Genomic DNA, 13259 nt, shown 5'->3' on the forward strand with positions numbered 1-13259 from the left:
TTCCCCCTGGCTTAGATGTGTCAATCACTCTCTCCCTGCCATTGGTTGGAGAGTTTGCGTCAAAAAGTTGCCAGAGAAGGCGCTTTCTCAGCAAAGCTCCCCGAGAGAGGTAGAGACCTCAGCTCCAACGCACCCTGCCACCAGTATTCAAAATAAAAATCACTTCACCAGCTCCAGCACCGGCCAGCTCTGTATGTACCGAGCCCAGAACCCCCAACATCCCTCTATCCCTCCCCTCTCTCCCCTTTCTTCCCCCCCTCCCCATTTATTCTTATTTTTCAAACAATTATTTTTCCTCTTCCCCCCGCCCCCCCACACCTCCCACACCCAGCCCCCCCCCCTCTCCTCCCCTTCCCCATGTCTTGGGCATGATGTATGCGGCCAGCTCTCTAACCTCCCGCTTTGTGCTTTCTCTCCCAGCTCAGCCCGAGCCCTGAATTTGGCGAGGATCCGGGCGGCAGTTTTCACCCCTCGCCCCCCCAGCCCTGCCCGCGGCTCCGGCGAGCCTCGCAGGTAAGTCCGACCCGCTGCCTTCTGCCTTCCTCTTTCTCGCCGGGCAGAAATGCAAGGAAAAGAGGGGACTAAAATTATTATTATTATTATTATGATTATGATTATCATTATGATGATGATTTAAAAGAGTATTTGTGCGCTGGGCAGTGTATTCGTAAGGCGGAGGGGAGCAGGCGGCTGCCCGGAGGAGATGCCTGGGGGAGGCCAGGCCAGGCCGGGCAGAGATGGAAGAGGAGGGAAACGGCCCCGGCTCTGTTCGGAGATTGGCGGGGAGCGGGAGCTTCTGGATGAAAAGATGAAAGGGAGTAAATTCAGGAAGAGACAAGGCAATTCCCACCGCATCCCTTCCCCGGCCGGGTTGTCTTCCGCGGGCGGGTGCGGTTATTCTCCGCGATTTCGTTGGGTACGTGTTTTTTTTTACCCCCTTCTCGGTCCGTTTTTCTGTTATTCCTTAGCCCCGAGATGGACTTTTAAAATTAGACATAACCGGGAAGACATTTCTCCCCACTTTCGGCTCCTGCCTGAGACCTTCCTCTTCTTTCTCCTCCTCCTTGCGATGCAAAGACTCAGCAAAGTAATTTTGGAAAAGGTGTCTTTGAGCGGGAGAACCGGGATGGAAATATATGAGAGAGAAACCTTCAAGGCGTTTTATGGCCGGGGCTTCATGGCTCGGTGTGAGTGAAATGGATGGCGAGAACTGCATCCAGGTCGGAGAAGGGCTGGAGCCTTTCTTCACCTCCCATACTATATATGTGTGTGTATATATATACATATATGTAAAAGGTCTCCCGAAAGGCACGGGTCGGGTATAAAGCGCACGACTCCGGCCTCTCTCCTTTGAACCGACAAAAAGAAAGTCGCGAAAGTCCTAGCGCACAGGCATAAGTTTCGTTAGAGCTAAAAAGCTCCTTCACTGCCCTGATTTATTTAGATTTCGGCTGCTCAGAGAAGTTGAGCTTTATTTTTTCATTTCTTTGGAAAAGATGCGACTCCAGTTAATGAAATAAACCCCAAAACCAAACCCAAACAAACAACCCGCCAAAAGTACAATTAAAAAATTGTATTGGATGGCGATGGGGAAACAGAGATGGGTCAGCTGGCTCCACGGCGGAGGTCACTGCTCGTCGAGCCCGGCTTCATCTCTCCTGACCGGCCTTTCGTTTGTCCGCACCGGCCGCGGAACTGCGCTCGGGTTTTGGGGGAACGAAGAGTGGGGGGCTACTTAGCAGAGCCAGGGATGAGTCTATCCCCACCGTCTTCGCACAAGGGAAAAATTTCCGTGTTGGGAAATATCAACTCAAACCCTTCCTTGTGTAATTAGAAATTAAAAACAAATCCAACCAAACAAAAATTAGGAAATGAGGCGGAGCCCGGTGAAAACTCTCGTTTGCAAAACTAAACAAAACAAAATTATTTTTCTCCCTCGGCGCCTTCCCAGCTCCGCGGGAGCTTCTCCGCGATGTTCTCCCTTCTCCACCCCCTCACCCCCCCCCCCCCCGCATCAAGCCTCCTGCATCCCCCTGCAGCGCGGCCAAGGGCAGAGCTCGCAGCCTTGCGCGCCCGGCCGCGGATCACTGCCTTGCATTAATCATCCCGGGCGATCAGCGGAGCTGCGGCCGGTGGCCCGTAATTAGGGAGCGTGTGCCGCCCGGATTATCTCGTTAGTTTATCAAGAAAACATTTATTATAATTAATTCTCGGACGGGGTAATTATTATTGAGTGAGGGCAGAGCAACTGGTAGCCGGGCTCTTTGCGAAGCTGGGGATGGGGGGGAGGAGGGGAAAAAAGTGACAGATTGCGGAGCGGAGCCGTTGCTCCGCGGGCTGCGAGGGCCACCCCGGGATGCGCGACCGCGGCGGAGCGGCTCCGCGGGCGGCCGCGCTGGGCTGGATCTTCGGCGTGGTGCCGCCGAGTTTAATAGAGCGGAGGTTTGGGGTTATTTTGTGTTGGCCTTTTTTTTTTTTTTTTTTTTTTTTTTTTATACGGTGTTTGGGGGTTGTGGAGTTTGTTGGTTTTGTTTATTTTCTGCTCGTTTTTAAGCGATTGGCAAAATCAGTTTTTCACTCGGGCGCATCTTGAGCTGGAGAACAAATTTGTGGCCGAACCGCTAGTGTGGACCGGGGGATCTCAAATCGTCCCCTCTCAGACTCCCTCTGAGAGTGTGGCAGTTAAAATCGAGGCCCTACCCTGCGCTCCCCGCGCTAGATGCGAACCCGCTTCGTGGCAAAGGGGGTAAACCCCTCACCGCGAAGAATCGGCCCCGGCGGAGCTGGGGAGAGGAGGGGGTTTGCACCAGGACCAGGAGTTCCTGCAGGAGCCCCCTGGCAGCGCTCAGCCCTCCCTGTGTGGTTTGTTAGCTGAGACGCGGAATTTTGTGGTGTTTGGGGCAGAAAGTTGTGTTAGCGTTCTTTCTTTCGACGGCCGCCGGCAACGGAGAGAAGGGCAAAATTTTGCCCCTAAAGACCAAAATAAAAAATATTTTCCACCGGAAAAACGGTCTTAACTATTTCAAGAGCCCCGAGCTGGCCCCTTGTCGGCCATTTTTTGGCTAAAAGTGTGTGTTTGCGTCCCCTCTCGCCCCCCGCTGCAGAGAGCCCGGGACACCAGAAATACGGGCCCGGAGCCGGGGGAGACGCTCGCCCACCTGCCGGGGCTCGTCCCGGGGCCGCTCCCCACCGAGGTGTTTGTTTTAGCTTCAGCTCCGTCATCAAGAGTTTCTTGAAAGCCTAATAAATGTGTTACTTGCCTCCAAATCTAATTACCCGGTGTACTAATTAGGTGCAAATGGCCGGTGGAAATTACTGCAGACGTGGACTGATGGCGGTAGAGCAGAAAAGTTTGTCTCTTCCCGACCGGGCATTTGAGCTCTGAAATGCAGCAAACGTCGAGGGGGAAGGGGAAAGGAGGAGGTAGTGGAGGAGGAGGTGGTGAAGGAGGAGGTGGAGGTGTGGGGGGGGGAAGGTTTGAATGTTGCCCAAACCTGGGATAATTAAAGTCCTTGCAAGAGACTCGGAGAGAGATAGGTTTCTTGAATTGTTTCTTTGTTTCTCACCCTTGGGCTTTGTTATCTGCATTATTTATTTAGCCGAGGGGTTCTTTGTGTCTGCCAATGGCCCCAATCAAGTTTTGCTTGAGACAATTAGCCGGTGCCCGGCCGGGAATCCTATGCAAATGCCCCGGGCTGCTGTACAATGCGGGCAGTTGAAGGCATGGGGGGGAGTTTTGTTCAGGCAGTAATTACTGGCTGGGATGTGCCCCCCTCTTCCATTCCCTCCCCTCTTCGCCTTTTTTTTTTTTTTTTGGAAAGATGCGTTTATCTAGTCAGTCACTCCCAGCTCCCAAATCCGGCTGGAGTTCGGCTTTACGAGCTGGAGGTCTGAAGACAGAGGGGGGATAAATACTGGGAGGGGGCAGCAAGCTGTCCTGACCACCCCCCCCGCCAACAACCCTCCTTCCTCTCCCTCCTCCGCAGGCACCTGGCGGCCCCCCTCACCCGACGGCACCCCCAGGCACCGCCCGGGGCAGGCAGGGCGCTCGGCCGGCTCCCCCTCGCCCGGATTTCGGCCAACTCTCTTCCCCGCCACAACTTTAGCATGATGTCTTATCTTAAGCAACCACCTTACGCAGTCAATGGCCTGAGTCTCACAACCTCGGGCATGGATTTGTTGCATCCGTCCGTCGGTTATCCCGGTAAGCCACGTTTTTCTTCCCTCTTCCCCTCCACTTTACTCCTCCCCCCCTCCCTTTTTTTTTTAAAAACCCATGGAGGAGAAGCCACCGAACTTTTAGAAGGCACAACATGTCCAAGGGACTGTGCTGGATTGGGTAGATGGAGCGCTTGAGCTCCTTCTCACTCTTAACTTTTTATCCGGGGAAGGGTCTGCAAAGTGGGACCACTCTGGATAGATGCTCCAGACCCATCCAGGGGGGATAGGGAAGTGGGATTGCTGCCTGGTAGCAGCTGAGGACTGGGGTGATGGTCGCCCATGAAATGTGGGGAAATAGCCGCTGGGGAAGGGGCTGGAGAGGACTGAAGGGGCTGAGGGGGCGCTGACTGACAGCCAGGGCCTCTGGCTCCTTTCGCAGCCACCCCCCGAAAGCAGCGGAGGGAGCGCACGACCTTCACCCGGGCGCAGCTGGATGTGCTGGAGGCTCTTTTCGCCAAGACCCGCTACCCCGACATCTTCATGCGGGAGGAGGTGGCCCTGAAAATCAATCTGCCCGAGTCCAGAGTGCAGGTAGGAAACAGGATGACCCCGCAGACCCCAGCCCTGTCCCCTACTTCCATCCTGGTGTGAAGGGCTTGGGCTGGCAGGGAGGCAAGTGGGCTGTTCTAGGGAATGGGGTCAGTCCTGGAGGGAGATCAAGCCCCTGTGAAGTGCAGGAGTTTATAGAGGGATGAGGGAGCAGAGGGATGGAATGACCATTTTCCCGCCTGGGGCTGAAGTGCAGCCACCCTCTTCCCCACTGTGCATTGGCGGGATTTCCACAGCTCCCAGGTCCCAGTCCTCTGCACCCCTTGCCAGCACCCTCGGCTTCTGTGATCTGGGCAAGCGTCCCCAGCATCCCCAGTGCCTGCACCGGGTGCCAAGTCCCAGCCTATCCTGCAGGTGATTTGGGCCCTTGTGGAAGCTGTAAGGGGTCCCCCCCTTCCCCAAGGATCTTCACATCCCCGGAGCCAGACTGGGATCCCCATTCACACCAGTACTGAGCGAGCGCTTCCACTCCCTTGGAAGGAACTTTGGTTAGTGAGGGGATGTCTGGGTGAAGAGGATCCCTCTCCTGGGTCTGGGCTGCTTGCTCTTCTGCAAGTAACTCACAGGGGCCCAATACAGACATCATTTTGGAGGTGCTGCTGCCAGGGCAGGAGCATCCTGACCCCATCATGGATCCAGGACCCCTGCAGCTAGGGCTGCTCCAAAGTCATCCCTGCTGCTTGCCTCTCTCTGAGACTTTCCTAGCTTGTGTGGTGCAGGGAAACATGGAGTATGGTCGCTGATACCCAAGGGTACCCCACACCAAACCCTATCCTTCTTCATGAAACCTTCCAAACACTTCTCCCAACAGCCAGCTCCCTTGGTCCCTGCTAAGGGAGGGTGAGATGGGTTTGGGGGTCGACTCTGGTCAGGGTGAAGTGGTGAGAGCAGAGAGCCTATTTAGAGGGTAGATGAGACATCTTTACCCTGCTTCCCCAACCCCTGCCTCTGTTACCCTAATTGTTCCCTCCTTTTCTGACTCTATTATTTCTAGTTAAGGGCTTGACTTCAATAGGCCTTAAATGGGGATTCCTGGGGGTCCCCGACTGTCAGACAGGGACCACTTCCCCCCACCCCCTGCCATCCCTTCCCACCAAAACTGACCTTATTAAGCAGTTTGATTTGCCCTTTTCCACTTGTTATTACTGCTAATGATCTCAGGGAGGGGGAGCCCCGGAGCTTTTCTTTGCAGCAACTTGCAGCCCTCCACTTAGTTTCTCCTCCCTGGGGAGGTCTCCCCACTACCAGCTCTTTCCCCACCTTGGTGTTGCCCGCACATCCCTAACATTAGGCTTTTTCTCTCTTCCTCCCCATGTCTGGGTCTCAAGGTGTGGTTTAAAAATCGCCGAGCCAAGTGCCGGCAGCAGCAGCAGCAGCAGCAGAATGGGGGCCAGAACAAGGTACGACCTGCTAAAAAGAAGAATTCACCAGCCCGGGAAGTGAGTTCGGAGAGTGGAACCAGTGGGCAGTTCACTCCCCCCTCCAGCACCTCGGTCCCCACCATTTCCAGCAGCAGTGCCCCTGTATCCATCTGGAGCCCAGCATCCATCTCCCCGCTCTCAGATCCCCTGTCCACCTCATCCTCCTGCATGCAGAGATCCTATCCTATGACCTACACCCAGGCATCAGGCTACAGCCAAGGATACGCTGGCTCAACCTCTTATTTTGGAGGGATGGACTGTGGATCTTACTTGACCCCTATGCACCACCAGCTTCCTGGACCGGGGGCCACCCTGAGTCCCATGGGTGCAAATGCGGTCACCAGCCACCTCAACCAGTCTCCAGCCTCACTCTCCACCCAGGGCTATGGGGCCTCCAGTTTGGGCTTTAACTCCACCACCGATTGCTTGGATTATAAAGACCAAACCGCCTCCTGGAAGTTAAACTTCAATGCTGACTGCTTGGATTATAAGGACCAGACATCCTCATGGAAGTTCCAGGTTTTGTGAAGAACCTTTGTGATAACGAGTGAAATCGCAGCAAGAACAAACAGGCTGGGCTGAGCGCTCTAGTTTTAGTCAGGTCTTGGTTAAATTAAAGAGATAAAAATTAACTCAATGGACAAACAAATGAACAACAACAACAAAAAAATAAACCAACAGCAACAAGAGGGGGACAGTGTTGGTGTGATCCCATTCAGACTCATCTCCTGCTCAGACGCTCTGGAAAAGGAATAATAAAGAGGAAAAGCAGAGAAAGAAGGCCTTAAATGGACAGATCCTCTAGTGAGCAGAAAGCAGACAGACCCATCTGTGTTCTTCCTAGTTTTAGGCAGTTGTTGGGGTTTCTTTGTTTGGAAGATGTGGGCGATTGTCCCACCTATGGGCCAGTTTTAAAACAAAACAAAACAAACAAAAACAACAACAACAAAAAAAGAGTTAAAAAAAGTCTAGGTTTTTATTTCTTTTTTTTTTTTTTGTGTGTGTGTGTGTGTGTGGAAAGATCCTTCACCCAGAGGTTTCCAGTGTGTTAGCCAACCCTCAGTTAAAATGTTTGGAATGGACAACATCTCTCTTTTTCTCCTTCTTTTTCTCCCTCCCTCTTTGTTTCTCTCTCTCTCTCTCTCTCCCTCGCTCTCGCTCTCGAGCTTATCCAACTGTTTCACGCCCAACTTGCTGAAGTTGGCACCCGGAGAACTTGGTTCAGGGCTGTGTGGGTTGTGTGACTGATTGTCCTAGCTGCACTACTTTATTTAAGGATAAGAAAAAAAAAAAAAAAAAAAAAAAAAAGATAATGTTCATAAGGAGTCAATATGTAGTTTTCAAGAGACAATCAGTGTGTGTCTTATATAAATGGTACATCTGTGGTTTTTAATCTGTGCTAGACTTCAAAACTGTGATCTCCTGTATTGTATGCAACTATGAACTCTGCACCAGCAGGAGTTCTGCTGTGATTTAAATAGGTTATAATTATAAGTGAAATTCAGAGCAACTGAGTTACCCTATTATCATCCTTAACAAACAAACAAACAAACAAAAAACGACAACCAAAAAGGAAACAAACAAACAAAAAAAAAAGCAATCACAAAAACCCATAGTCGCCTTTCACCTGAGGTGAACTGCGCTGAAACTTTTTAACGGCAAAACTCTCTCTCTGAATGAAAGAGACCGAAAAAAAAAAACCCAAACCCCACCCTACCTGAGGACATTAAAACTCCTCTGGAGCTCACTTACTGCTGCCCACGCTGGCGGTAACCCTCCCATCCGACAGGACTTTGGGCAGTTGCTCTGACTGGATGAATTTAAACAGAGAAATTCATTGTTGTTTATGCTTGCAGATGTTAACTGAAAAAGAAAAAAAAAAAAAAAAAGAAGATATATATGCATAAACATTTTTTTTTTCTTTTTCTTTTCTTCCTTTTTTTTTTTTTTCTTTTTCTCTTTTTTTTTTTTTTTTTTTCCTGGATTTGGCAGATATGTATAATTATATTAAAATGGTTCTAGCACACTTGATGGTTGTCTTCCATTTTAATCACATCCGGTGAGCGGTGGAGAGGGGCGATGCCGTCTGCCACAGGGATTTCTCGAGGGGGACAAGGAGGGTCTGGCTGCTTCTGCAGGGCTGAGACAAAGGGGGTTTTGCTGGCGGCTCCCCGAGGTGAAGGAAGCAAAATGAAGGGAGGATTATTTTCTTTGTGGTTGTTTTGGTTTTTTTTTTTTAACTAATTTTTTTATTGAAGAACAAAACCATTCATTGCAAACAAATCTTGGATAATTTTACCTTCTTCCCATTCCTCTCTCCCCCCACCCCCCAGCTTTCTCAGATCTTCTTGTGGGAGGGGAGGGATGTGCTTGCTCTGTGCCCTCCTTGGTGGTGCCAGTCCCTGGCTGTATCTGGGAAGAGCTTTAAGTTTCCCAGGCTGATCCATGGATGAGAAGAGGGAAACTGGGAGTGATCAGACAGGATTATCTGAGCAGAGGTGCTGGGGAAGGAGGAGGACAAAAGTTTAACCTAGTTTTACAAGTTGAAGCCACAGCACCCTGTGATGCAGGATCAGGCCCTTCCCAAGCATCCCTGCTCTTGGTGGCTCTTTCTCTGTTGTTCTCCTTTTTCCCCCTCTCTCCTTCCCGTGTCACTGTGGTCACTTCAGCCCTGAATTTGGTTTGGATTTAACACAGCAAAAAAGAGGACCTCTGTAAAGAGGGAGAGATGCAGAAAAGCACCCATCACCATCCTGCTCCCTGTCACCAGCTCTTCCTTTGCTGCCTGCAAGTCACATGGAGTCACCACTGCGATCCCCAGGACCAGGGAGCACAACCATTGCAGCACGTCTCCGGCCAGCTTTGCCTCCCCACATCCCAAACAGGGATGCCCCCTTATGTCCACCAGTAAACCCCTTCCCTTCTCACGATGGCATTTCCGTCCCTTGCCACCGTGAGCAAAGATTAACCTTTAAAATAAAGGTATTAGGCAGCTCTGAAGGAAGGGGAGTTTTCGCTCGGCTCCGTGTTAGCGCTTGTCAGTCGGTGATTTTCTCATTTATTTGTATTTAATGGAAGGATTCATGCGAGTGGGGAGTTGAGGCTGAGGCTGCTGGGTGGCTTAGCTGGGTCCCTGCCGCTGGCTGCTCCCAGGCAGCAGCGCGGAAAGTTTCATTTCTCTGCTAATTTGTTTCAAACCAACAAAATTTACCCCTCTAAAAAGAAAAAAAAACACTGAGAAAAAGCTATCCAAGCAAAATACACTCAGAAAAATCAAGTCCTTGTCGAACCAGGGCACAGGATCTCACCTGCCTGGAACAGCTCTTTGTTTCCTGGGCTCTCACTTTCTATTTTTTTTTTATTTTTTTAATATAAATTTTTAAAAGCCTTTTCAGAATATTTTTTTACCATTTTGCCTTTCCCATTTTATCTTTTACTTTTCTTTCCTGAGTATTTCCTTGCCTGCCAGGGATGATCTCCTCTGGCTACAGCTCATTTTTATCAGGAAAAGCCAATTCACGTCAGGAATTTCTCTGAATTTCCCCTGGCTTTTTGTACTTTCCACGTTTTCTCTACCTGTTTGTTTCTGATTTTAATTTGAATGGGCACTTGCGTGGGCAAAGGGCAAAATCCCAAGGTGAGCTGGCAACCAAAGTATTACACAAAGAACATTTTAACTCCCTTTTAATTTTTAATGTTTTAGATGTCCCTTCGGGCTGAATTAATTTCCTCTGAACTCAGGGTGTGGGAGGCAATTCTGGATCAAATAAAGTCAGGAGGAAAACTGGGGAGACTGTGTCAGTTTAGTGATGGGAAGCTGGATTTAGGGACAAAGAGCTGATTAAAAGGGCTGCTTGGCTTGAGGTGTCCCCTCACTTTCAACAAAATACACATATAAGGGAATCCTCTCCCTATTCTGCAGGATGACATTTCCCAACAGAGCTTAAAAAACCTCCAAAATGGAAAAAAGCAGAAAACCAGGGGTGTAAGTTTTGCCCCCAGCCACAGCCCAGATGCCTCCTGCTCTTCTGTCTATTCTCTGCCTCCTCCCCACCTGATGCCTTGCCTGCACCCTGCCTGCTCCTTTTCTGATCCTCTTCTGTTCCCCTTCCCTGTGTGACTCTCTCTCCATTTGCCTTCCTGTGGACGGCGTGCTCACCTGCCTGCACCATGCCCAATTTACCTCCCCACCCCCTGCCTCATCCCTGCCTCTTCCTTGCCAGCACCAGCCCACACTGCCCAGTTTCTCCCCAGTAAACAGCCCTCAGCGGGGGTTGCTTGGCTCTCATCTCAGGCTGAGCCAGCCCCAAAGCAAGGGACAATTTTTGGGGTGATTACATTTCCAGGAGGAGGCTGGAGCTGGGGAGAACTGCTAGTTTCCAAGGAGACAGGGGAGAGTGACTCAAAATAGGTGGATTTAGGGATTCACAGAAGACCTTCCCCACCTGGTGCTGGGAGAGAGTCCCCCAGCCAAAGCACCTGGTACTGCCCTTATCTGTGATTTGGGTGGAGAGTTGGGTATGGGTTTTGGAAGGCTGCAAAGAGGATTGGAAAAATTGGGCATGGATATGGGTTTAGGAGGGCTGGGTGTAATATGTGCTTGGGTTTGTGCATTGTTTAGGTCCTGAATGTATCCAGTTTTGAGGACCAAAAGGGAACTGGGTACACTAAAAAGGCCCTCCACCCTCTTATGCTCTCTCTGTCCCCCATTCCTCAAAGAGCAGGGGAAGGCAGGTCCTTCAAGACCCTGGGGCTGTGTAGGGCTCAGGGCTTGATGGGGAGGTAAACCCCAGAAGACAGCGTCCCATGTTTTCAGGGGGCCACAACCTCCTTCACCCCCAAGCCCAATCTGGGGGCTGTTATCTGGGGAGAGGTCACCTCTACTCCCCTCTACCAGCCCTGCAGGGTACAGGGACTAAATGGGTACACAGGGCTCAGAGCCTCCACACAGACACTCCCCTCCCTACATATCCCCATCCCACGTATGTATGCACAGGGTGGAGTTGCGCACAGCTACAGATGCATGAGTTCTCAGGTCAGTGCATGTGCACACCTGCATTCAGACACAGACACACATGCACCTCACCGAATGCATCCAGCATAACTGCACCTCTGTGGCACCAGTGCATACAAGAGACATGCAGATAGCATAGTATAATTGCCTGTCGCAGGAACACACTTAGTAGTGCACTGGTATAAATGCATAGAGCACAGGTGAATATGACCATGCCTATAGAACCAGTGTCTGCAGGTGTAAGGGGTTCTGCCAGCACTGGGTCGAAGGGGCAGGAGCTTGGAGGGGTCAGGACTGTGTTGGTGGCTGTGCAGTGTGTCTAGGATGAGAGAGTGGGAAGAGAGAGAAAAGGAAAAAAGTAGACGAAAGGAAGGAATTTGGAAGGAAGGAATTTGGAAGGAATTTGGAAGGAATTTGGAAGGAATTTGGAAGGGAGGAATTAGGAAAGAAGGAAGGAAGGAAAAGCAAGAAAGAAAGAGAAAGAAAGAGAAAGAGAAAGAGAAAGAGAAAGAGAAAGAGAAAGAGAAAGAGAAAGAGAAAGAGAAAGAGAAAGAGAAAGAGAAAGAGAAAGAGAAGAAAGAGAAAGAGAAAGAGAAAGAGAAAGAGAAAGAGAAAGAGAAAGAGAAGAGAGAAAGAGAAAGAGAAGAGAGAGAAAGAGAAAGAGAAAGAGAAAGAGAGAAAGAGAAAGAGAAAGAGAAAGAGAAAGAGAAAGAGAAAGAGAAAGAGAAAGAGAAAGAGAGAAAGAGAAAGAGAAAGAGAAAGAGAAAGAGAAAGAGAAAGAGAAAGAGAAAGAAAGAAAGAGAAAGAGAAAGAGAAAGAGAGAGAAAGAGAAAGAAAGAGAAAGAGAGAGGAGAAAAGAGAGAGGAGAAAAGAGAGGAAGAAAAGAAAAGAGGAAAGGAAAAGAAAGGAAAGGAAAGGAAAGGAAAAGAAAGGAAAGGAAAGGAAAAGATAGCTGGAAAGGAGAAACACCATTTGGCAGATCCAGCTGCTGGGGCTGGCTGGTGTTTTTGCTGCTGCACCTCTGTACTGTGTCAGAACAGAGTAAGGTGATGGCAATTGGGGAGAAGAGGTGATGAAGAGTAAGATAAATATAAAAATGCTATGCAAACTGTTAAAATCTGCTCTGAGAGTCAATTTTGACTTTTAGGCTCATGAACCATTAATAAAAATCTCCTTATACTCAAATGGCTCTCAAATGCTGTGATAGCGGATTACAAACTCCTAATGGAGATACTCTATGATCAAATATTCTCTAAGCATCAAGGTCTAACATACCGGGGGTGGCCAGGCCACCTGATTATCAGCTTATTGGCAAATACTTCTTAGTGTGGGATCTGCCAAAAAGAAAGTGTCTTCCTCAGTGAGGTCCCTTACCCATTCTTCATTTAAACAGATTTGGGAATGGCATTATGTGGTCTGTGGACCATAGGATGACCTATAACAATGCTGCACCATGGTGGGGCTTCACCCTGATTTCTGGTCTTTCCCCACTACCTTCTTTGGTCTCAAATATTTCCTGGTAACACTAAGCCCTTGCCAGGACCAAGCCACTGTATGTGATGTATAATTACTTGGTAATTAAATTTGGAAGGCTGAGGTAGCATCATTATAGGGAGAGAGGGAGGAAAGGAGGTGCCTCTGAGAGACCAGAGACCTCCTTATAGAGATCCCTGTGGAGCTAATTGCTGCAAAAACTGAGCTATATTTCTGCTGTTTTCTGTTTTCAAGGAGGCACTGGTTCTCTCCCTGCCTCCCCTCACATGCTTACAGGTAGGGACCATGATATTTATTCTTGTGTGGATGCTGGTAACAAGAGGTGCAATAATTCTGCTAGAGCTGCTGTTGCTTAGAAAATGCATCATCTAACCTCCGTGGTGGGGAACTTGCCCTTGTGTTCTTGGAGGCTCTGGGACCAGTCTGGAGAGGGAGAAGAGGGCATGAGGCAGCAGGGAGGGCAACTTACCTCCTTTATGCTTCTGAAAATGTATTAAAAAGTCCTTTCTGGTCTGCAACCTTTCCAAAAGGGACTATGGTTTGTGTGTGCTGCAACCAGC

General features: G+C 49.8%; 1 protein-coding gene across 1 annotated transcript; it reads left to right on the forward strand.

Annotated features, from left to right (window-relative positions):
* Positions 1 to 40: 40 nt before the first annotated feature.
* OTX2 (orthodenticle homeobox 2) lies at positions 41 to 8217 on the forward strand. The gene is made up of 5 exons (XM_068149016.1): positions 41 to 191; positions 421 to 513; positions 3987 to 4204; positions 4601 to 4752; positions 6099 to 8217. The coding sequence occupies exons 3-5, from the start codon at positions 4108 to 4110 to the stop codon at positions 6717 to 6719; spliced, it is 870 nt and encodes a 289-aa protein (XP_068005117.1). The 5' UTR covers positions 41 to 191; positions 421 to 513; positions 3987 to 4107; the 3' UTR covers positions 6720 to 8217.
* Positions 8218 to 13259: the final 5042 nt, after the last annotated feature.

The sequence above is a fragment of the Melanerpes formicivorus genome, unplaced genomic scaffold (genome assembly GCF_026170545.1).
Source record: "Melanerpes formicivorus ecotype bairdi unplaced genomic scaffold, bMelFor1.0.p_v2 SCAF_17, whole genome shotgun sequence".
Taxonomy (NCBI): Eukaryota; Metazoa; Chordata; class Aves; order Piciformes; family Picidae; genus Melanerpes; species Melanerpes formicivorus.